This window comes from Antennarius striatus, chromosome 13 (assembly GCF_040054535.1).
Source record: "Antennarius striatus isolate MH-2024 chromosome 13, ASM4005453v1, whole genome shotgun sequence".
NCBI lineage: Eukaryota > Metazoa > Chordata > Actinopteri > Lophiiformes > Antennariidae > Antennarius > Antennarius striatus.
The window spans coordinates 4,731,970-4,756,992 of record NC_090788.1 but is presented as its reverse complement, the minus strand read 5'-3'; the positions used below and the strand labels follow the sequence as shown (position 1 = coordinate 4,756,992).

The 25,023-nt window shown below is 42.7% G+C and overlaps 1 protein-coding gene across 2 annotated transcripts in view; it reads left to right on the top strand.

Moving 5' to 3' along the window:
- Positions 1–25,023, top strand: part of LOC137605952 (cell adhesion molecule DSCAM-like) — a 68,810-nt gene that overhangs the window by 38,582 nt on the left and 5,205 nt on the right. For both annotated transcript variants that reach the window (XM_068330919.1, XM_068330917.1), the window contains exons 4-18: positions 9,015–9,161; positions 10,171–10,449; positions 10,579–10,854; positions 10,940–11,236; positions 12,480–12,755; positions 13,860–14,138; positions 14,261–14,380; positions 15,186–15,365; positions 21,322–21,518; positions 22,072–22,168; positions 22,296–22,424; positions 22,665–22,832; positions 23,281–23,351; positions 24,053–24,296; positions 24,486–24,632. In XM_068330919.1, coding sequence (XP_068187020.1) covers positions 9,015–9,161; positions 10,171–10,449; positions 10,579–10,854; positions 10,940–11,236; positions 12,480–12,755; positions 13,860–14,138; positions 14,261–14,380; positions 15,186–15,365; positions 21,322–21,518; positions 22,072–22,168; positions 22,296–22,424; positions 22,665–22,832; positions 23,281–23,351; positions 24,053–24,296; positions 24,486–24,632 — 2,907 coding nt within the window. The remainder of the gene's footprint in view (positions 1–9,014; positions 9,162–10,170; positions 10,450–10,578; positions 10,855–10,939; positions 11,237–12,479; positions 12,756–13,859; positions 14,139–14,260; positions 14,381–15,185; positions 15,366–21,321; positions 21,519–22,071; positions 22,169–22,295; positions 22,425–22,664; positions 22,833–23,280; positions 23,352–24,052; positions 24,297–24,485; positions 24,633–25,023) is intronic.

The following is a 25,023-nucleotide window of genomic DNA, read 5'->3' as shown; positions in this document are numbered from 1 at the left end:
CCACATAGATGTTGTTACATAAATTGTTAAGCATTTCTTAGTCTTATTTTTATTCTGATCTCTACACTGTATTTACATTTATAAAATGCTCTAATTCCAGGCTGACTGTTAGCTGTTGGCTCTACCTTCTGCAAATTTGATGTTGTGTATCACCATGAAGAAGGTTCCCGTATTTGATTTATTGGTATTAACAAAGCAGATATAGATATCTGCATTTGGGCAATGTAACAGTTATAAATGTAATTCTGCAACGAAATTATTTCAGATGACATGCATGATATATGTAATAGACTTTAGTGAAGTTAATAATCTTGATAATTATTATGCATCTTATCTAGAATTTGTCAGAATCACATTTTATGTATCAAAAAGTTTAAAACTTGTCAAAATGGTCACATTCACTCTTACTATTGTAAAGATGATGGCAATTGATGTAAATATGTATTATTTTTAAATGAGTTATAGATATGTTATTATTATATCTGGATCAAATTTGAAAGAGAACATTTAAATTTTCACTGTTAGAATCCTTTAAAAAAATGACTTACTTATACTTATTCTTGTTTTTCATAGCAGTGAAAAAAATATTGCTGATATCCATGGCTCAGATATTTGTAAATTAGTTTTGATTGGTTGGAAATTATTTTTCTCATTTGAAAAAATTGATAATTTGGTGTCTTAAAATAAAAATGTGTACCAGTCATCCACATTTTAAAATGTCAGTATCTGTAAAAATTCCAGTATACAGTAATAGTGTAATTAAGTTATTTTTTTGTCTCCAGTGTCTAATTTAGTATTTTATTTTATTTTATTTTTTGAGATAAGATAGTCAAAGTTTTTCATGACAGTACTGAAAAATTCTTATCTGTATTCATGCATTCAATTTTACAAACAATGATGTTTCATTCTAAGGTGAATTTTGAGCCATTATTTCTTCTTAATACAAGTTCCCCAAGCTCAGAGAGACATGATGAGCTTCTACCTCTGTTATTAAAACCAGCTGAACTTTAATGGAAGTTAGTCAAATTACCTTGACGCGTTGAAGATGATGTAATTTCTACAGTGCTGTGATTGGACGCTGCAGCTCTGGGTCACGGTCAGACAGGGGAACTGATTACCGCTCTGTCTCTTTACCCCATTTGCACTATCACTGTGATGTGATCTGCAGTCTGTTTGTTTGTGTACTTAATTCTCACAGCATGTCAAAGTGGTTTTTACTTTTCGCCTGTTGTGTCCTTGCTGAATAGTTTTATCCACACCAAAATATCAGACTGATTCACAAACAATTGCGTTCTCAGTCAGGTAGAGAGGAAATTGTTTAACAGTGTGTGTATTGGGTTTTTTCTATCCTCTTAGTGACCAACAATTAACTGCAAAACTGTTCCCATTGCATGCTTTTTTATGACAACAGCAGGGATCAAACAATATCTATTTCAATGCCTGCATAAAGCGGCACACATACGTCTCATCTTCCTCCCACTCTCTTCCTCTCACTCTTCTGTACCTTCATCTTTACTCCCACAGCTCCCTCCTTCCCTCCCCTCCTCAACTGTGGCTCCTGAATATTTAATAAGCCTGAATTACTGAGGCCCTCAACCGTAATGATGGGGAAATCAGACAATTAAATCAGAAGGGCTCCGGCTTTAAGTCTCACCTCCCCCAGAGGAGCCAGAGATTATTTAAAGTGGCAAACTGTTTGATTATCTAATCCTCCTCGTGCCCCCTCTGCTTTACTCACAGAGCAGCGTCGCCTGCTCCACTTGCCACCACAAATTTCCATGAAACACCAATGAGGACTGTATTTAAGTCCTTTTCCAAAAGTGGGAATGTGGTGCAATGAAGTCTCAAGGGAATGACACCACGGGAGCAACTATTTTACACTCAGTTTGGAAGGCCTTTAGGATTGTCTTGTTCTCACTTAGAAGATGTAATTAACTTTCCTGCTGAGATGTGCACATTTGCATGAAAACCACATTATATGTGGAAACTCTTCTTATTCGTTCACAAACATGATTTTTTAAGGTGTGTCTCAGGGACTTTTGAGTTAATCCTTCTCATCTCCAGGTGAAACAAACAACATTCAAGTTTCTCATGAGCTGTCATGAAGCTTCAGTATACTGTATGTATATACATATACACATGTACGAAGAGATCCATCTCTTCCTCTGCCCTTCAGAAAAAGTCTGTTTGTTTGGGTTTTGGCAATAATAGAATCGTTGTCTGCTTGACTTATTAGACAAAGTGAGAGATTGTGATTGAGTGGATCGTAATGGGTTCCTTCATGCCTGCCAGTGCATCACACACTCAGAGGTTCTCACAGGCCAAGAGATGAATATTCATGATTATACAATTGAGGCGCAACACTTGCTCATTTACTGTTGGCCAGAGAGAGGCCAATGATAGCATTGTAAACACCCAGCCATCAGGGGTATAATAACTACACTCCAGCACCAGCTAATTACGCCTCACATGCAGCCACACACACACACACACACACACACACACAGTAGATAAAAACACACACACACATTTGGAAGCTATTGTGATGGAGATTTCCCTCCTCAGTTTTGACTTCAGCCGACAAACATTTGTCTGGAAGGAGAAGAAAAAAAAGTTCTCACTGCCTCAAAATAGAGACAATCTGTCATAGTAGTCACTGTCTGCCAGATTTTTTCCATAAAAATGATCGTTGTGAGATTAGCAGTGTTTTTGAAATCCTTGGAAAGGTTGGATCACCATATTGGATCAACGTGTACCGCAGCTTCCCTCGTAACCATATAACGATGCAAGATTCCTTTTTTCACATTCATACAGAAAAAGATTCAACTTCGAAGGGTTCATTACGTTAAAATAAAGTCCTCTCCAGCATTCAAAACTCCTCACACCAAACGTGCTGAAACATTCTAGATGGTTAAATACAACTACAGCTTAAAGGGACAAAATATTTATTTTGGATTTGGGGATGAACTGCTGCTTTAAGCCGACATACATCTAAACCCTCATGTATCATTGGTTATTCGTATATCTCATTTCTCGATCTTCTATGTCATGTAGAACATCGCTGTAGACAGAGAGTATGTAGAATTGTTCTCTTTTTTAACATGACAGAGGAATGTGGGGCACCGTTGAGGCCAAGCGCCTCAGGGTTTAAGCTTCCCTGTTGCCTCTCGATTTGAATATCGTTCAACGCCCATTTGCATTTAGGTTTAATAGCGGTTTATTCAGTCAAGCAGAAGATGACATCTTTATCTGTGGTTGACATACGAGGCCGTTAGCCCCGGGCTAGTGTGTGTCTAGTTAATGAGCAGAGGGATGCTGCCGATGATTAGGAACAGCAGCGAAAATGCTCAGCCCTCTAATGTGAGTCAACTCAAACAGATCTGGGTGTAAAACAGATATGTCTGGGGGTAAACCCAGACATGCTGCTTTAAACTTGTCCAGGTGTAATGAAAAATAAGAACCTGTGCTTGGTTTTATGTCTTTCTACATTCTTATGGGCACTCACTCTGTTCCAGTCTTTATATGGGATGGAGAGAGTCTTGATCTCTTCGACATAAAAGTCTAATTTATTCATTTTAATATCGTGAAGACAAAGATAAGCAGTAAATAATTCCTTAAATTGAAGAGACTGGAATAAAGCTTGTCATTTTTACTTAGTATATAGCTGGGGGTAATGATTTAATCTATTATCAGAATTGTTTGCATGTTAATTTGTAGTCCACTAACAGATTAAATTAAATATTAAATAATTGTTTTGATGTTAAACGGAGGTCCCTTTGATGAGCTGTCTGAAATGAACAGGACACACACATGAAGTTGTTTTGCATACACATTGTAACCCAAATCTTAGTTCTATCTTCTGGGTCTTTGCAGAAAGCACCAACATACAACAAACATTCAATGCGCTCTGCTTTGAGATGCAAGGAACCCCATGAAGAACAACAAGAATTTAGAGAAGAGTAAAGTCATTACATAGAAAAGCAGAAAGGTAATAATTTATAGTTAGATTTAATAATTAATCATTACTATGACGAGGATTAAATCTCTTCTTTTGTCATTTTATTCTGTCTAAACAGCAAAATGTTGACTGGACACTAAGTGTTCTATGTTTCCATCTTTTCACCATTTACAGTACTGGGAATATTGCTTGCTAAGCTAATGGTGTGTTGCTATGGCAACCCCAGCAGCTGTCAGTGTTCCTCCTGTAAGAATGACAAATGTTTTTTATTAGAGGGGCTTTAAATTGGTGGGATCCCCCTCTCCATAGAGACGCTTATCCCAGCCTGATCAAAGTGGAGTCACTCTGCCAATAATTGTGAACGGGCCTAATTACAACACGAGCCCTCGTGCGCTCATCATCAACTCATTATTACTCGCAGACTACATCGGCAATTCTGGCGACGGTGACATTTTTATATGAGGAAGCAATATGGCGTCTCATATGGCACACTTACAGAATGTAAGAGATTTGGGATTTGATTATGGATCTAGCTCTGGATATCATTTCTGGTTCATCTTTTTGTCTTGTTTTTTGCCATATTTTGTTTTTTTGTATTGTCTCCTAATGGATTCTCCTTCGAATATTTTATCTACATCTCAAATAATGGTGGAGAAAAGGTTTCACACATTCTATTAAGGGTCCAAAAGATCTGCATCTAATAATCCGTTTCTTCTGTTCAGTTTGTAAAATATTTTATATCTGGCAATTTTCATATCAATTTACTCATATTCAAGTTTTTATTTTTTTATTTCTTTGTGGAGCATCTGGGTCCTTAGATGACAAATTTTGAACTTTTTCTTTTCAGGCCTTATGGTTTTGCAGGTCCAAGGTTACAGTGACACTGTTGGTCTCCAGGGAAACTCACACCAATTGTTCATTCACTCCAAAACAGTTGCTCAGTGGGGACGCTGCCAGCAGAGTGATGAGGAAGCACTTCTTATCTGCATTGTTTAGCTAATGCTACGGGTTTAGCATAAGTGGCATCCGGACTCATGTGTTTGATCATTCGGACAATTTAACGTTTTTCAGAGTGACCGGATTCCAGGTTGTTCAGGGTCATCAGACACAGTTTGTCTTGCATTTTCCCTAACAAAGGAGGTTGTAAATGTAAACGTCCTAAAAGATTTTAACATTCTTTTTAGTCTTTAAGATAGTCCAAGTCTGCTGCATTGAGTTCAGCAATTTAGTAACTCGATGGGAAGAAGACAGACAGAGCTACAGGGTTCCTGCTGAGATCTGTCAGACCGACAGGGCTCAAGGTTTTTTAGTGATAATTGCTCTGCCTAGCCATGATCTGAATTAGCATATGAAAGTTGTGTCATTTTTTCCCCCCTTCACTGGGAGCATGTAGCTGTAAGCTAATTTGTAAGTCATTTTAGATGACAGAGAGTGGTTGCATCCCAGAGGTGCTCTTCCCTCTTGATCTTTTATTTCTCTCTCTCTGGCTCGCTCGCTCTATCTCTTCTTTCCCTCCTCCCATCTCATCTTTCTTCTCCTCGTGTCTCAATTACAGAATATTGAAACAACTCAGGCAACCAGGGCAACTCTTTCTGTAACTCCTACAACTCACCACTGTCTCAATGTGCCATTCTTTTTCACTGTTTTTTTGTGCAAGACAAACAAACACAAGGCAACACAATTTGAATGAACCAAGCCTACTTGCAGGCTCGGCGTGGCTTATATGGGGGATTAATTAAAGCTATTGAGGGTGAATCCACAGAAAGGGACTTGTGTTTTCGGCGCCATCGATGCCAAAGCAGCTGGGTGGGCACAGGAAGCGAAGAGGAGACGACTGATAGTCCAACTCACCACCTGGGATGAAGCAGAGCCATCGTTTTAGAAATATATACTAATACACCCAGGTGTCGGCACATGCTTATATGTCTAGCATGTTAACACACACAGCAAAACAGTGGAGGCTGTTTCTTAAGAGGTTAGTATTCAGCGGGGAGAGCAGAGAGAAGCAGGGAAAAGCATAGTGGAGTGCCTTCGATCGTTATTATTGACCATTCCTCCATGCAGCTGTATGCTGCATAAACACATTCACACCCACTGGAGGCACACGGGTAGAAACACATGCATTCACAGACACACACACACACACACACATACAAAAAATTTAATATGCAGACGCACAAACCAGTGGGATTTGAGATGACTGCAGTGGAATGAGAATAAACAAGAATGCCCTCAGATTACAAGGACATGCACATATAATACAGTTCTGCAGCCCCCGGCTCCAAATAAGACATTAATTCTGTTTGTTGGTACTGAACGTGATTTGGCTCTGAGAAAAATGGAATAGATTCCAACCAAGAACCAAAAACACAATCAAATACAATGGCCTTGGATGTGTTTTTAAATTAATAACAACCTTCTACTCTCTATATCAGGGTTCTTAAATAACGTTTTATTGACTTTTTAATTTGCCTCCTGTTGGTGTTGGTGCAATGCTGTTAGTGGAATAAACTCACATTAAAACTCTTAGTTTTTTTACATGATTTAGGCATCTCGTCTTTCAGAATTTAGAGTATTTCGTTTAATGCAGTTGGAAACTGCAGCGTTAACCCTGTTATGAGCGTTAATATTATGACTGCTCCCAGTCATATTATTGATTATTTAGAACCCCATTTTATTAGGTGTGTGTGCGGGTGTGCATGCGTGCATGTGTTGTAAGATGCATCCTAAGTGGGGCATACTTCTCTCCTACCCTTAGCTTTTTTGTCATAGTGACAGCGAGTCTGCTCGAATAAAAGCTCCTCATTCATAGAGGTACCTCGCAAACGCGATACAGACATGTTTCACATTTGCTTTCTCTGAATTGTGCCCTACATTGAGAACAAAACTTTTCTCACCACCAGCAAAATTCACATTTGATAAAATAACATGGTAAAGCTAGTTTCCGTAGTTATTCATGTGATAAAGGGCAACTGACACGCTAAGGATCTACCTGTGGCTGCAGTGTTCTGCTGATTGTAACAGTGGTTAATCAAGTAAACAGATCAGAGCAGAAATAGTTTTACCTCATTAAAAAAATAAAGCAAATGTATAAAAGTAACAGTCAGAGAACAAGTAGTTGCTCATTCACAGGTCAGCAGCAAAAAATAACTATAAATATAGAAGACTGGCTCATGTACATTTCTGTACTATGGTAAGGCTCACCCTCCTGTGTGTGTGTGTGTGTGTGTGTGTGTGTGTGTGTGTGTGTGTGTGTGTGTGTGTGTGTGTGTGTGTGTGTGTGTGTGTGTGTGTGTGTGTGTTAATCATAATAATGACATGAAATCATTTCAGTTCCTGATTGTAGAATTGTATTTTCAGTCACTGCATTCAGACTGTGCTGTGTCATAACTGACTGGCTTTAAATACAGTTATTGTTTTCATACCTTCTTCTCCGTCAGCAATCCGACTGATTTACCAGTATGTTCCATACTTACGTCAATGTTACCTGCTCTTTGTGTGAATTTTGCATCAACATGGTGGAACTTTAAAAGTTTGATTCATCGCTTTGTTTTAGTTTGAAAATAAACCCAAACTTTTACCACTTTCTGTGATTTTCTGGTCATTTCTCGTTTTCTTGCGATGCTATTTTGTCTCTCAGCATTGTGATGCAATACCTATCGGTGCAATCCATACAGTTAATCAACGCTTCAAGTTAATTGATTAATCAGCCCTAATACTACCACTCCTGTCTGCCAGCATATCAGAACTATGGTCTGTCACTATCTAGGTCATCTTCAGCTTACAATAGTATCCTCACATCCATCCTCTGTGGATTCCTCTTTGCTCTACATTTCCTCCCCCCATTTCTTTCTGATTCTTCTCCCTATTTTGGACTATTACTGTAATCAATAATCACTGTAACTAAAAGATGTTTATTTTCTGCAAATATCAGCAGGGATTTATCTTGTTTTGTGTTTGTTTCCTAAAGTAACAGTGATTTCTTTCTTTCCATTATTTTAAGAGCCCATAGCAGCGAAGTTAATCTGTGTTAAACTGTCCTGAAATTAGTAAATCAGAGTAATTAAACTCTCTTTACATCCACATTATGTTATCTTTATGAATATTCCCAGAGTCCCTCAACATACGGCGACCCTGTTTGATCTCCATCACAGAGTCTTCTCCATCATCAGTCACATGGAATACCCCAGCAGCCCACCGGCTACAGTGCACGTCGCTCCTCATGAACACGGACTACCTCTTTCTACTTCAGTCTGTTCACGAGAAATTAGCATAACATCAGCATGATATTAGCACATACGACCTGCACACCCATGCCTTATCAAAGCTCTCTGTGATCCCGGGCTTCCTGCGCTTTAGTCTGGAGCAGAGAGAGAGAGAGAGAGAGAATTCCCCTCTGGAGAGAGAGAAGAGAGCGATGAGCTACATGATAACGAGCTGTGTTACACCGCTACACAACACAGTCTTGTCACAGTGCCTCAGAGCCGTGCTGAGCTAAATGGGCTGCAGCAGATGTTTGGCGACTACAATCACACAGAGCTGCGTTCCTCACTTGACTTGCAAATATTTGCTAAGAGACTTCAAAATGGGATTCTCTCTATTTTCTTCTTTTAGAATGCTTAAGGTAGTGATTCCCCCTGCATAAGAATGAATATACACAGTCTGCTGCCTGGCACTGTATGACTGTAACATATTAGCTATAAAATATAACATCCTTTAATGAAATCCAGAAAAAAAATCACATCCTGTGTTTATCCCTTTAATTCGTCAGTGTGTTCAAGTTCTGCACATTAAATTTTTACAGAATGTGGGTTATTCGGGTTGGGCATTTTCAGGATTGCGCTGATTGTGTTCACTGATTTTATTCCAGATCTAGATCAGAGGCGTTACTCTGTAGTTACTGGTCATATGAGGTGGCAAGTTTTGGTGGTGTTTGGCGTGCAGGCAGAAGTTTTTATTTCATAAATTCATTAAGATCTGTGATGTAATTGCTTGAAATTACTCTTACACAATGATAATGTGCAGTGGCTCACTGGCTTTCACTTATTTCTTTCAGTGTCACGGTTTCTCATCACATCCACGGGAGCCCTGTATATCCTGGATGTGCAAATGGAGGACGGGCTGTACAACTACAGGTGTATGACACGCCATCGATACACAGGAGAGACCCGCCAGAGCAATAGCGCCCGCCTCATCGTCTCAGGTAGGAGGAAATGTCAAAATGGGGTGTCAAATGGCTGGACAATTCAAAATCAGTAAAAGGAATCACATCTAATTTATTTAAGAAGTAAAGGAATTTGTATTTGATTAAATGAAAATGAATAAATGACACCAGGATAAGTAAGTTTTCTGTAGTAGAATTTTTTTTTTTTTTGGCTGATTTCAAAAATCAACGTGTGCAAACTGACAGAGGAGCATATGGAAATAAATTTGTCCTTGTAGAGATTGATCTAGATAATTTGAATTGATCGGAGAGTGACAGGAACAAACACATGAACTAAAGAGAGGATGACATGTGATGAAGGTCATGAGATCAGTACCAACAGTGATGGAGGGTGGATGGGTGGGGGCTTTAGGACAGAATGTACTTCCTTTGCTTAATCCACAAAGGGACACTCCATCATTCTACACATCAGTCAGAGCACTACTCAACCTGTCAGAGTAGATGTTTAGAGTCTCCAGCTTTTAAATCTAAACCAGGTGTAAAAAGACTTTAACCCAGCAAGGAGGGTCCTCATGAAATTTCAGTGGATGCCTTTAGTGTGAAGGGATCCACAGTTTTAAGGGTTTGGACCAAACATAGACTAAAAGTCACAATATTTCTGCTCTGCTCCTTTATTTTTGCCTTTTTTTGATGCATCTGCTGTGAAAAATCATCTTTAGTTTTTATTGGGTATTTTTTATTCACTAAAATTTATAAATAGGCAAAGGCACATATGCCTTTTAATGACAGCTATACAGGGTTTATTAATGTATTTATTACTTTAACTTAAGCAGTTATGAAGTCAAAACACCTGTCTGATGAAATCTCTCGTACATCATGAATCATTAGACGCACGTGTTAAGTATTTGAGACATTCCTTTTCCAGAATGGTGATGAGTAAAATATTCATTTCAATGTGTTTGATATTTATGACAAGTTAGATTGGAAGTTGTTGATATGAAATCAAAAAGCAACTAAAAAACTTCTTCCTTTCTGTACCCCCCAATAGACCCCACCAACTCAGCTCCCCACATCCTGGACAGCTTCGAGCGTCGTGAGGTGATGGCGTCTCACAGAGTGGAGTTGCCCTGCAAGGCCTCGGGTCACCCGGCACCCAAATACCGCTGGCTGAAGGACAACCGACCGCTGGAGCCCGACACCCGGTTCAGACAGAGCGTGACAGGCCTGCTGATAGAGAGAGCGCAGCCCACAGACACGGGGACGTATGTGTGCGAGGTGTGGAATGGATATGGCAATGCGGAGGTGGTTGGCAGGCTGCTAGTGAAAGGTCAGTGCCCATGGGTTAGTGGGCTTGAATGTAATCATTGGTATAACGCGTCATAGCTCGGACAAACCCCCCGATTGTTGAGTATTTTTAGGGGAAATGTAATATTCAAACCAACTCTTACCTCTGTAGAACCCCTGAAGGTGGCGGTCAGTCCACGGAAGGTGAAAGGCAGCGTGGGAAGTCAGGTTTCTTTGTCGTGTGGCGTGACTGGCTCTGAGGAGTACCAGCTCTCCTGGTACCGCAACGGGGAGCTCATCTACCCGAGTAACAGCGTTCGCATGACGGGCCAAAACAGGGAGAATCTGGTCATGGCTGGTATGGCCAAGAGCGACGGGGGCGCCTATCAGTGCTTCGCCAGACACGGCAAGATGTCTGCCCAGGACTTCGTTCAAGTCATACTGGAAGGTGGGATTTCTCATCGATCCCTCTGATTTGTCCGGGTAACATTTCTATTTTTAAGGAACTGACTGTATCTCCTTCCACTGCTCAGATGGCACCCCGAAGATTCTGGTTTCATTCAGCGAAAAAGTTTACAACATCAACGAGTTTGTGTCACTGTCGTGCACGGTGAAAGGCACGCCTGAACCCCGAGTGACGTGGACGCTGGACGACGAGCCCGTGGTACGAGATAGCCGCCACCGCATCTCCTACTACACCAACAGCGAGGGCCACGTGGTAAGCCACCTGAACATCAGCCAGACCCAGGTGCCGGACGGAGGGGTGTACCGCTGCATCTGCAACAACTCGGCCGGGACAGTCTCCTACCAGGCGCGAATAAACGTAAGAGGTGCTTGTCAGATCAACTCTTCCAACACATCATCACATACACACATCAGCATGTCTTGATTTATTCTGTTTTCTTAAATACTTTTGATTGGCTTTGTTTTAGGGCGCCATAGGGCGGACATATTCAAAGAATATCCGACTACGTTTGTGAAGCGAATTTGCTTTTGTAGCTTTGGAGGAGGATGCTTCTCTTGTTGTTGCACCTCCTGTCATCAGCCTCTGGTATTAGCACGGTTTCTACTTCCTGTCTTCCTACCCAACACATGCTGATTGCTTTATATTGGGTCATTGTAGGGGTGATTTAGCTTTAGCTAAAATGTGGTTTATCTGCTCTCCACATGGACAGGGTTGGCTGGATAGCTGTTGCCACGTAACCATATCACTGGAGCACTCAAGCTTTCTGAGCTTAGTGTGAGGTTATTAGTGCTTCACTACTGTAGTGAGGGAAATTACATTTTGTACACTGATTGGTTTAATTTGACCGTGCTCATTCTTGCAAGTTGTAAGACTAAAAAGCGTGATCTTCTTGCCCTGAAGCGATGGTCCACTGATGCCGGACGCCGCCAAGCGATGAAGATAAATCTCCAAAGGTGCCACGGTGGAGAAAGTGTAATGACTGTTTCTCAGATCGTTGGCTCCTTAATCATGCTAAAGAGAGTAGCAACCCAGGACATGCTTGTTGCTCAAAGTACACTACAGAGCCTAGTTAAACTGTCTTCTAAAGTGCTTTAAAGAGAAGCCTAATAGTCCATTTCCCTTATAGACACTGAGCTATAGAAGCCTATTGGTTATTTTGTTGGTTTTTCACAAGTGTGCGTGAAAGCCAGCGACATGAGTAATGGTTTTGATAATAGCTTCATGAGTGGCTAAAAGGGAACATTCTACTCTAATGCCTGTCGAAGGCAATCACAGTTGGCACCAAAGAGGTGGGAGCAAAAGATAATATTTGCTACCAGCTGAAACAGAAGGACACAAATCCCTGGTTCTGATAAGGCAAAAAGCATGTTTGTTAGGAAGGAAGAAGGACGTGACGTGTCTGATTTATGGTACTGAGTTGCTTGGATGTCTTTCGTTGAGTGACTACGATCTAAAACCACTTTGAATCGCTCCTATCAGAATGAATCAAGGCATGTAAACGTTGTAATGCCTTGAGAAACACACACAACACAACGCAGCTATCGTTTATACCACCCCCTGCCTCAAAATCATTTTAAGAGAGTTGTCTCTCCAATGTATCCTTCAAGGGCCTGCCAGCATCAGACCAATGAAAAACCTCACTGCCATCGCTGGCCGGGATATGTATATTCACTGCCGTGTCATTGGCTACCCGTACTACTCCATCAAGTGGTACAAGGACTCCAATTTGCTGCCATACAACCACCGCCAACGGGCCTTCGAGAACAACGGCACCCTGAAGCTGTTCGATGTGCAGAAGGATGTGGATGAAGGAGAGTACACATGTAATGTGCTGGTGCAGCCTCAGCTGTCCACGCACCAGAGCGTCTATGTTACTGTGAAAGGTAAGAGAGAGCTCAGCATAGAATCACCTGTGGAATCATGGGTTGTCTATGATTATTATCAATCTCAAATATGCTATAGATCCCAGTTTGTTATTTTCCCAAACACTAAACATGTGTCAGCTTTTACTGAGTGCATTCATGGCTACTCCCTCATTTATCTCTAAAACACCATCAGTCTGCACACCAACAGGCGTATGTATTGTACGTCACATTTTAAAAGATACGTGAAAGCATCACTTTAGTATCTCCCTCTCCTTGTTGCAGAAAAAAACAGATTTGCAGAGGTATATTTGAATATCACAAGTTGCAAAAAGGGAAAAAAAAACACAGACACACTCACAACACTGATAGCAAAACCAGCATCTCCATCATGCAGCCAGTTTATCTGGGGCTCATCTGAATATGCAGCGGTGCTGAGCTGAGCTGATGATAACCTTAGATGGCTCCCTCTCTTCAATGACGCTGCATAATTTGAAATGTCGTGTGGGGTAAACCCCCCTCCGCTCTCTGTGTCTGTCTATGTCTCTCTCTCTCTCTCTGTCTGTGGCGGGTCTTGACGTGCTAAGGAGTGTGCGAGGGGGAAATCACACATCGTAGACAAAACTCTGCTGCCATTCCGCCTCGGCTAATTTGCCTCTCGTCTGCTTAGCATTCCACCGCTGCCGAGAGGGAATCCCCAGGAGCCTATTATGCCTATTTTGTTGTGAATTAAATAAGCGCTGAAGTGCCGCTTATTCCAATGCTATTTTAAATCATTAATTTTCCAAAGCATCTGGTTCTCACGATGGCTACAGTGTCCCCAGAGAGCTGGAAAGATTGAGAGAGAATGTTATATGCATGTTGTTTTGAGAGGGAATTCAGCCGCTCCATGCTGGGAGAGGTAATAAAATATTACTCTCATTCCTGCAAAATTACAGTAGCTTGTGTAATAATAACATGAACGAGGTGATAACGAGAGAATTGTGGCTAATGATAATGTTTTATAAAGTAGCTCAACCGTGCTGTGTGTAAGCCTGTTATTTTTTTATATGCACATGAAATGTGGCATTCGGTTGTTGAGCTTGAACGTGAAATGTAAAATATATTTACGTGTCTCTTTTCCAGTCCCACCCACCATCCACCCATTTGAGTTCCCTCGATTTTCCATCGGTCAGCGAGTCTTCATCCCTTGCGTGGTCATGTCAGGGGACCAACCTGTCTTCATCACCTGGCAAAAGGATGGCCGGCCAATCCCAGCCAGCCTGGGCGTCACCATAGACAACATAGACTTCACCAGCTCCCTGCGCATCTCCAACCTCACGCTGATGCACAACGGAAACTACACCTGCATCGCACGCAACCAGGCCGCCGCCGTGGAACACCAGAGCCAGCTCATTGTCCGAGGTGACTGCTTCTTCACTCGTCTATTATCAATTCAAATTCTGGATGAGAAAACAGAGCTTTTTGTGTTTATAGATAAGATATTGAGACACATGAGCACAATTTAATGACAACTTCATTTGCAGTTCCTCCCAAATTTGTGGTGCAACCCAAGGACCAGGATGGCATCTATGGAAAGGCTGTGATACTAAACTGTTCTGCTCAAGGCTACCCTGTTCCAACTATCCAGTGGGAGTACTCTAAAGGTAATAATACTCACATATCAACATACAGTACACATGTAGTACTGTAGTGGCTCACACATATCTCTTCCAGGTTAGTTGGAAGTGTTTTGTTCAAGTTTTCTAAGAGTTCTAACTGGTTGACATGTCAGATTGTATGTTTAGTTGTTTTTTTTTCGGCCTCTGGCAAGTTTATTCTCTGTGCTGGATGATCTTTTTATGAGTGCCAGACCAACAAACGTAACGTCCACAGCCTTGAGGTTGAATGCATAATAACACCCACCTCAATCTAAGCGAGCACTGTGAGATAAAACAGAGCAACAGGCCAAGAGAGAGCTTTTTATTTCTCTCCAAGAAGGAAAGAGGAGGGAGATTATATAACAGACAGATGCACATTATCCCACTGTGACACAATCACAGAAAAGTCTGGCTATCGACTACATTCATCCTTACCAGTTATCATCTCTTTGCTTACTTATGTTCATATAAACACTTTTAGGTTGTGAGTGATAACTGGTTGATGATGAAATGTTGAAACGGCTTCAGTTAAACGTTATTTATCTACCCATCATCTTGTTTGAGTGAGCATTTATCACAGCCTTCAATTTATTATTTGCACACAGGAACAGATTACTAGTGTTGCTGTTTAGTTTTTAGTGAAATCTTTAATTCCCTCGGTGTTTCTGAAACCATTTCGGTATACTGTATTAGCATTGAACACCTCCTTCTATAGCAGACACTTCAGTGGGGTTCCATTCTCAGAGTTTCGGTTTTGGAGCGGCTCTCAGTGTTCGTGGGTATCCTGACTATTTTGTGCTCTCCGACACAGGCGCCGGGGTCCCTCAGTTCAAACCCATCGCCCTCAATTCAGGCTTTCGGATCGAGGTGCTGATCAACGGCTCGCTGTTCATCAAGCACGTGCTGGAGGAGGACAGCGGCTTCTACCTCTGTAGAGTCAGCAACGATGTTGGAGCTGATGTCAGCAAGTCCATGTATCTCAATGTCAAAAGTAGGTGTCGTGGGAAAACGTCGCCTAAAAATGTGAGAACGTATATTTGTGTGTTGGGTCTAATGTGTTACAGTCACTAACGACTGTATTAGACTCTCAGCCTCTCGTGTTCTGGCCGTTCACACTCAGAGCTTCGTCTCATATTAAAGTAAAGAGTTAACGCTGAAGCATAAAGGTTGTGGTGAACGGGAGTTTGTTTGCGACAGTAAGATGACATGGCGTGGCTTGTGCTTTTTGCCTCGAAGAATTCCATGAAAGCAGCTCACACAGCCCCCACATCGCTGCCGCGTCGTTTGGAGGAAGCACAGCATTTATCCGCTGTGGCCAACGACTTAACTTGTCTTCATTAAGCCCCAAATTTCAAATGCAGGCAGGCCATTGGCTGAGGGAGAGGGGAAAGACGGCTGGAGTTGGAATAGGTTATCCATGTTCATTTCCCCCTCTTGTGTCAGCTCAGATAGTTCATCCAACAACAGATACACACTTTTGTTTTTCTTGATCTCATGCAGTAAAGTCTCTTTGTCCTAACCTTCATGTCGGATCCACGTATGTCAACGGACTGGCTGTAACACTTGTCGTTGTCACACATACAGGCAGCTCCAACACTGAACCAATCAGAGATGATGATGGTGATGAATGTAGATGTGTTTTATTTTTCTAACATGCATCCTAAAAGGTCTGACGGTCTTCATGCTTCCTTGATTGCACAAACAACACAACAACACAACCCTCCCACCGCCACGTTCCCTCAGACACAGAAATAACTTCTCCGTGTTTTTATTGATGAGAACTTCTGATTTAGCTTTTTGAATCCCAGCTGAAAAACAGGCTGCTCCATTTATTTTGATTACAAACATAGCGTCTCTTTGTTTTTACCTCCTCTTAGTATTTCATCACATTCGAAAAGATCATGATCACATCATAAATGGCTCGCCGGCCCATCAAATGATCATGTTTCTCATAAAATCGATGCATGTATGGAGGGGAGTGCTGCATCTGCATTGTGTGTGTGTGTGTGTGTGTGGGTGTGTGTGTGTGTGTGTGTGCGTGTGTGTGTGCATGCTCTGTTGCCAAAATATCAGGCTGTTGTTGTGATAGTTGTTTGGTTGTAATTCTTCTCTGTGTAGTAACCTGAATCTCCCTGAGCGCCATCAGAGCCGCACCTCATCTTAGCGCCTGTGTGTGTGTGTGTGTGTGTGTGTCTGTGTGTGTCTGTGTGTGTATACAGGCTACCTCATTGACCCTTAAAGCCTCTCCATGTGCTTAATAGGCACTGTTTGGAGCCTGTGCGCTACACTAAACATGTTCGGCTGTAACACTCACTAATTTTGGACGTTGTGATATTCCGTACACTCTGTACTCTTTTCATATTGTTTATCCAAGCTGGCCTGCACCACTTGAACACTGGCAGCTACTTAAGAGGCTTAGGAGCCAATTAGGGAGGCACACAAGCTGACGCACGCTGAAGTACTCACGTGATGGATAGTATGATCTTCGCTGTGTATTATTGGCTGTCCAAGTGTGGCTTGATGTATCGGTGAGCAGACAGAGGAAAAATCAATATAATTCATCAGAAACTCTTGGATGCATTGTATAGCAAGCCTACATGGCGATCCTATCTGGTCATATATGTGACACAGGTGAGCAAACAAGCTTCTAAGCACACACAAAGACACACATTTGCACACAAAGCGCTGCACACGCTAATGAAAAGACAGATACTGTGCAGCCATTACAAAAGAATAATGGTGAAGGCAGCTAATGCAGTGGTTCAGATAGATCCCGCTCTGCCAGACTATTGTGGTGGACCCCCCTTGAAATGAATTGCAGCCATTGTGATGCCCTAGCTTGGCACTTTCATTGTTATGAGCGTCTGTGCATAAACTAATGTCTCGTCATAATACCCCATGCATCATCCTGTATGAACATCATTGCGCTAACAGCGAGTGGATATTGCTCGCACCCCCCCCCCCCAGCTGCAAGGATTAAGTTGTGCACATCTGCTTGTTTGATTGTGGCTGGATGCACTTGTGTTTATTGTTATTTTTCATTCATTGCGAGCTCAGCAATCGCTGTTTGTTCTGTGGCGACACCAGCTGCAGGTGGAGGTTTTCTGTCAGGCACCCCCCACCCCCACCCCACCTCCCGCCTCAAAATAGACGCCATTCAGTCAATTCATTACCCAAACCATGGTGGATGCTATCAGTCAGTCAACAGCCACTCAATGTTTATCAGGACCAGTTAAGACCAATCAGCCCTATTAGACATCATAATGTCAGCAGAGGCTGTGATGAGGCCAGAGCACTTAATGAGGCTTTGCTGTGGAGAGGTGGGAAACGGTCCTGTGGTCAGAGCGGTCTCCATAGAACCACGTCCTCCAGACAACCACAAGGAAGTCCCCTCTTCCTCTCATCTCCTTTTCTTTCATCTTATTTACTCATCTGAATCCGAGCCCCCTCCCTCCCACCCCCCAGCACAGAATCCCGTCCAATCTTTCAGGCATATATTTAGCATCATGCTTCACGTCCAAGCCAATTGTGCAGCTAAGAGAATTATTTCAGTACATTACAGGCAGCCAGTGAACCAGTGATTCTTCTGCTTTCAACGCAGAGCTGCCCCCCCACCACCACCCCCCATCCACGCCGGCTCTTCTCCAGCACCCACTTACAGCATGCCTCCGGGGCAGAGGGAGCCGCATGCATCCGGCTCGTCTTGTCTCGTCTGGCCCTTCCTGGCGGCATTGAGCCGCGGTGCCCTGTGGGGTTAACGCTGGCCAGCCAGGCAGCCAGTGACATGTGAGGTGAAATGTGGACAGATACCCCTCAGCATGGGTGATAGGAAGCCCGTCATCCACAGATTTGTTGGAAACACCCAAAAAATTCCACAAAAATTTTAGAATGCACAGATTAAAACATCTTCACGGTGTGACTGTTCATGTCCAGCTAATGGTTCACAAACCTGTGGAAACCTCGTGCTGAATGGTGATCATAACGCACCACCATCATCATCATCAAGTTTTGTGTGAGGCTGAGAGTTAATGATAGATTCTTTTGCATAATAAGACACTGATGGCATTAAAACTTCTCCTGTTTGATTGGCTCTGCAGAACAGTTTCATTTTAAGGTGAGTTTATGATCATAAACGTAGTTTTTTTTAATGCTAATCGCTGCAGTAAAAATGCGGTTATGTAAATATATTCTATGAGGAAAAAAAGCCTCAGTGATGATATTGATTCAAATAAGATGCCGCTGCTCTGGTTTGATATCTAGTTAATGTGAATATTGCATATTTAATGTTTCGCAACATTTCATTTTGGCTCAAACAATGCTCCTAAAAATGAGCCCTGTTCTCATCACCCCAGTCGCCCCAGCTCTCTGTGATCACCGATGGAGAGCACCACGACGAAATAGCCGTTCTCATTCTCATTCTCCTCCATTTGGCTGATTCAGTTTTCCACATCACTAACGCCACCAGTTAGAGACAATGGAGCTTCTTTTCCCTCCGTTGCAACATTTAGGCTGTGATTGTGTAATGATCATCACACCCCTGCTAAAAATCAATGGCAGGTCTAGAAACGGCCCCTTCTTTAAGAGAGAGAGGAGACGGGGGAGGAGGGAGAGGAAGGAGCTGAGGGAGGCAAGGCGGGGAGAGAAGAGAAGAGGAGAGACTGTCCGATGCTGGTTGGCATGGTAACCTGGCCAGGTGAAAAGGGGCCTGCGAGGAGGGAGGGAGGGAGGGAGAGAGGGGCTTTTGTCTCACGGGAGTAGCCTATGAACAACCAGCCTATCCCCCACAATCCCCTGCAGGCTCAGGCTTATCATCACTGCCCTCTGGGTTGCTGTGGAGGAACAGGGCTCTCCTCACCTCCACAAAAAGGCACACTGTGATGTGTAGTCAACATTCACTGCACACAGTTACACCGTTTGTTTTCTTTCTTTACATATTATTATTATTTGATTAAATTAAACGCTAATAATATATCAGATTTTAAAGGGCCAGTGTGTGAAGTACAGTGTATTTCCTGGCGATTTGCGTATTCATTTCTTCATGCTGCATCCAATGAACCTACATTCAATCTCACAAAGCTAGTTTTCAGCAAAGCAGTGAAAAACGTGTGAAAATTAAATCGCTTTTTTAAGCTTTAATCTCGACCCTATATGTTTGTGTGTGTTTGCGTTCACACATGAATTACCTATCAGTGGATTTGATCCCTGCTGAGACAAGAGACTCGATTCTTTTCCTCCTGTTTTTTCCCGTTCTGCTCCTCCCAATAGTCCTGTTACCATAATTCTACTGGATATTAAAGAAATAAATCAACACAACAATTACAGGACCACAAAGTGTGCCTCAGGGCTGGCTCAGCTGGGCTGCTTTCACACGCACACACGCACACACACACACATGCATATGTGTGTGCGCACACACACAAATACAGATATACCTCATTTGTTTGCTTTGGTGCGTTGTGGTCTTTATTTGACGTTTGCAACATGTCGGCTGGAGAACTGCTGAGTGACTCGCATCTTAAAATACAAATAATGAGGCTGATCAGAAAACAGTAAAAGTATTTTCTCTGCACCAGCCCCAGGAATAAAAAACAGTCTCCAAAAACGTAGCTGTGGATTTCAATGATTGCATAAAAATGATGCAAAAAGTGTTTCCTCTTTGTGAAAGCTACATCGTGCTGTTAGTGTATTGATATCTGTGTCTGCCAGGCTGTAATATTAAAAAACTGTTTAAAATGTGTTATTTAACATAAATATACTTTAAGTTTAATGTGATTCCCCCCCAGAGCTGTGATGCTAAAGGTCATTAATATTTACACTACAGACGTTCTCTGTGGATCGAGTGGGTGAAGCTCCCTCCATCTTTCCTCCGTCTTTGCGTCCCCCACCACCACCACCACCACAGCACCCCCCCCCCTCCACCGGGGGTGTCTCAGAGCCTCTTACACGGCAAAATGAAAGTGGCTGTGCACCAAAACGATAACGTTTAAATAAAGTCTGAGTAGTCCCCCCCCCCCTCCTCACTTATCCAAATGTGTCTCACAAAAAATTCATACTTGTCATGCAAAATAAATCAGCGTTCTTTTCCACAGCCGGGCCCCAAATGGCTGCAGAGTGAATAAGAGATGAGGCTTAAATGTTTGCAACCTCTTGCCTGACACTTCCCATCACATCACTGAGGTCACACGTTGTGTGTGTTTGTGTGTACGTGTGAGAAGGAGCACACACACACACACACATTTCTCAGTTTGCACAAGCTGTTGTGTGTGTACATGGGTGTGATTGTGTGTGAGCAACTGGGAGCAGAGGGTTGTTATACACTCTGCTGTGGGTGTAATGAAGCATGCATGTCGTTAGTGTGTTTAGCGTTGTGTCTTCAGAGGATTGTCAGAGCATCGCTGCACCAGTTAAAACCCTCGGATACAAGATGTGTGCTTGTTGACTTCAACACGACATTAAAGCGAGGGTCTACGCCCTTTTCTCTGAGGGTTTAATGTCAGCATGGTTCTCAGAGTCGCCATAGATCCTGTCAAGAGGGTATTCTTAATTTACAAACGGTTATTTATAATTTTTATGGAATTTCAGCTGCGTGAATAGTCATTAGATGACATGGTGTGTTTTTAAATAGGCATAGATCCGTTTAGTGTAATGATGACGGGGATAATTTTGTGTTTTTATTTGTTTCATGAAAGAAAGTCTTGCGAACAAGGCATTTTTAATACTCACCTGTCAGCCAATCAGATTTCTGCATTTCCTCAACAAGCTACTACTAGCACAGATCAGGACACGAAGTCTATTGCGTTCCAGCTAACAGGGGCTATCAGTAATAATAATAATAATAATAATAATAGTGACCTCTTTGCAGTCCTATATGCACTGATATGACCAAATATCAATGTGGTTCAACAAGACACAACAAGAAACCTCCTCTCTTTATTTCTTCATGCCAGTTCCTGCCATGATCACATCCTACCCCAACACCACTCTGGCCACGCAGGGTGAGGAGAAGAAGATGAGCTGTACAGCTCATGGTGAGAAACCCATCATGGTGCGCTGGGAGAAGGAGGAACGCATCATCAACCCCGAGACCAGCCGCTACGTGGTTTCTGTCAAGGAGGTCGGTGATGAAGTCATCTCCACCCTGCAGGTAGGAGGCCACGTTTTTTTGGCAGCGTAAAAATGAATTTGAGACCATTTTTTAGATTATTTGAAAATGAAGCCACATTATGTTGAAATGTTTTGTCCCTATGGAGTCAGACCCTTTTTTTTGTGCCTTTTTCCTTTTAAACAAGAGCTTTGCTATATGTTTTATCAAGGTTATTTCAGACTTGCGTTATCCCTGTTATTTTGCAGAAGAGAGGAAGATTCTTACAGGAATAAACATGATTTAAAAATTTTAAAAGTTACCAATGTTGACTGTTAAACAGGATTTGTTGGTATTGGGAGACTCCTGGGGATGGAGAACAAACATTGTGCTTTTTATGCTGTATGAAATCCTTGTGGTGTCACAGCTGAGATGGAATTATCTCTTATCTTATGCTGCTGAACAATTCATCATTGCTTCATTTGAATGAGCCATAAACTAAAAGTAAAGTAAACCACATGTTGCCATTCCTTTTTTTAAAGTCCATATCCACGAGGTACCAGGTAGAACCCACCTGTATCTCATCTTTACATCATCATTCCTGTGTATCTATCAGATCATGCCCACAGTGAGGGAGGACTCCGGCTTCTTCTCCTGCCACGCTATCAACTCCTTTGGTGAAGACAGAGGAATCATACAGCTCACAGTTCAAGGTCAAAACCACAAGAGAACCAAACCCCTTCTCTGCCTTCTTACTGATTACAGATGGGGCAAATGTAAAGTTTTTCTTAATCTCAGTGGCATTAAAATAACAGCCTGCATTAACTTTGTGCTCCATAGAGCCCCCAGACCCCCCTGAGGTGGAGATCAGAGAGGTGAAGGACAGAACCATTGCACTGCGTTGGACTATGGGATTTGATGGAAACAGCCCAATCACAGGCTTCGATATTGAAAGCAAGAACAAATCAGGTACAAGGAAAGTAGTTGGGTCATTATTAATGTATAAAAGTAGACATTTTAATTAGATTAAAGCTCATATTAAAGCAAAAATGAAAGAATTATATTTCATATTTACCACTGGTTAAAATATGATGGTTGATACTGATTGGCTTAGTCTCAGATATAATGAAATGCAGAATGCCCTAATACACTTAGACGTGTCCCTTGACTTCCGTGACCTCAATAAACCTCGCCATCTCCCCTCCACAGCCTCCTGGGATACGGCTCAGAAGACCAAAGACGTCTCGCCTCAGCTCAACCAGGCCACCATCATCGACCTCCACCCTTCCTCCACCTATAACATCCGCATGTTCGCCAAGAACCTGATCGGCAAAAGCGAGGCCAGCAACGAGCTCACCATCACCACCGACGAAGCAGGTGGGAACCGGGGTTTCTCTTCAGGTCACTCTTGGTTAAAATACACCAGGGCTATGCCAGAATTTGTCAACACATCAGTTAAAAAAGTCCGAGGTGAGTGGAAGATGGGAGGCAGGAGGAGGTGAAGGGCCGATGGAGTAAATTCATTAAAAGCCCGGTGACATAAGCACCACTGGCTCTGTTGCATTATTGAACACGCGCTGACCCTTCACTAAAAGCTGAACTTTTCAATTAGCAGCCTCAGTAGTAAAAGTCACACTACGCTCAATAGACTGAAGCTGGACCCTTCACAAATCAGCCCCCCCATCTCTTCATCCCCAACTCTCCTCCTCCTCATCATCAGCAGCCTCCGAAAAAAACCAAACCTCACGTTTAATAACCAAAAAAAAGAAGAAGATCTGTCATTCATATTGTTAGTGGGTTTTAACGCGGGCGTATGTGATCTCAGCTCCTGATGGACCACCCCAGGACGTGCAGCTGGAAGCCCTCTCCTCTCAGAGCATTCGGGTGACCTGGCGGGTAAGTAAATCCCACTCTGTGGGTTTAGGATGTATTTATTTAGTTATATATCCGCGTTCATGTAGGCGCAATCGAAGAGGATCGTTTTGAAGATGGTTTTGCTTGATGCATACTGTCATTAAATCAAACATGTAGGTTCTAGTTAGGCTGCGCCGACTCCTGGCCGGGACTTTCTATTACCTTATGAATATAAAACAGGGTATTGCAGTAAAACAGCATGTGTGCTCATTTTGCTCTACGTGTACAGCAACACTATTTCTGGCTGTTACTTTTACAGCCATATTGGGCTTTCTCTTGTCTTTCTCATATGATGACTTAAAATCATACATTTGACCTCCTTTCATGTGTATTTTAAGATGTAAATCCGCTGCTGTTGAACATTTTCTCTCAGCTCTCTAAAGTTCAGGGGCCTCACAGGTGTGGATATTTTATCCAGAAAACGTAACTTTATTCCCGTGGCGTGTGGGGGGGGATTCATAGATTTATCTATGTATCCTCTTATATGAGGTGTTATAATGCGTCATTCTGCAGGATCAGGTGTTCATTTCCATTTGTGACATGAACCCACTTCTATGTCCAGGTTGATGTGTACCTGTCTGCATTAGTCAGACAGGTTGTATAATTCATAGCAGTGGAAGACAAATGGGAACTGTGGCACCATTGCTGTCAAGTAGAAATAAACCTTGTTACCCCTTTGCTAGACACCTAAGAAGCACCTCCAGAACGGCGCCATCAGGGGCTACCAGGTGGGCTACAGGGAGTACAGCTCTGGTGGAAACTACCAGTTCAGTGTGATCAGTGTGGAGACCACAGGAGATAACGCAGAAAACCTGGTGCTGGACAACCTGAAGAAGTTCACGCAGTATGGAGTCGTGGTGCAAGCGAGCAACAGCGCCGGGACGGGGCCCTCCTCCACAGAAGTGGCCGCTACCACGCTGGAGGATGGTGAGATGAAACCTAGAATGTGTTCAACTGAGGGGTGATGTGCGGAATATTCTGAACAATCCGCCACAACGGAGAGATCTGTTAGGATGTGGCTCCACCTAGTGGAGATCAGGGGTTTCTGCCTCATGCGGCTTTAACTGAGCATCAATCCACATTGTCATAGTCTGACCCCTGGATCTTCCTCCTCAGTGCCCAGTCGTCCTCCAGAGAATGTCCAGGCCACCGCCACATCCCCAGAGGTCATCTCCCTGTCCTGGCTGACCCCCCCTAAAGACGCTCTAAATGGAAACCTGCTGGGCTTCAGGGTCATCTACTGGGCCAACCTGCCTGATGGAGGTACACATTTATATCTGGGCAACTTGTGAAGCCAGTATAAATCACCTTTACCAAAACTCTTTCATTGGAACCTCATTTAAATGATGATCATACCACTAAAAATATAAAAACTCACACAGTCAACTCCCACTAATGTAAACAGCGTGCCACACCGCTGTCACACTCCACATTTGCGCCAGAGGGATCGGTTATGACAGCATGATTACCTTTGACCCCTGTGTTGTCACATCATGTTGGCCTGCCCATGGAACAGAACTTGACAGACTGGGCTAGTTTGCACAGTAACAGTCTGTGGCTCCTCAAAGTGATATCTAAACGTGGTTATTTGTAAATGCTCTGGCTTAAATTCTGCATTAAATATAAAGTGCTGTGTCTAAGGTGAGCGCATCTT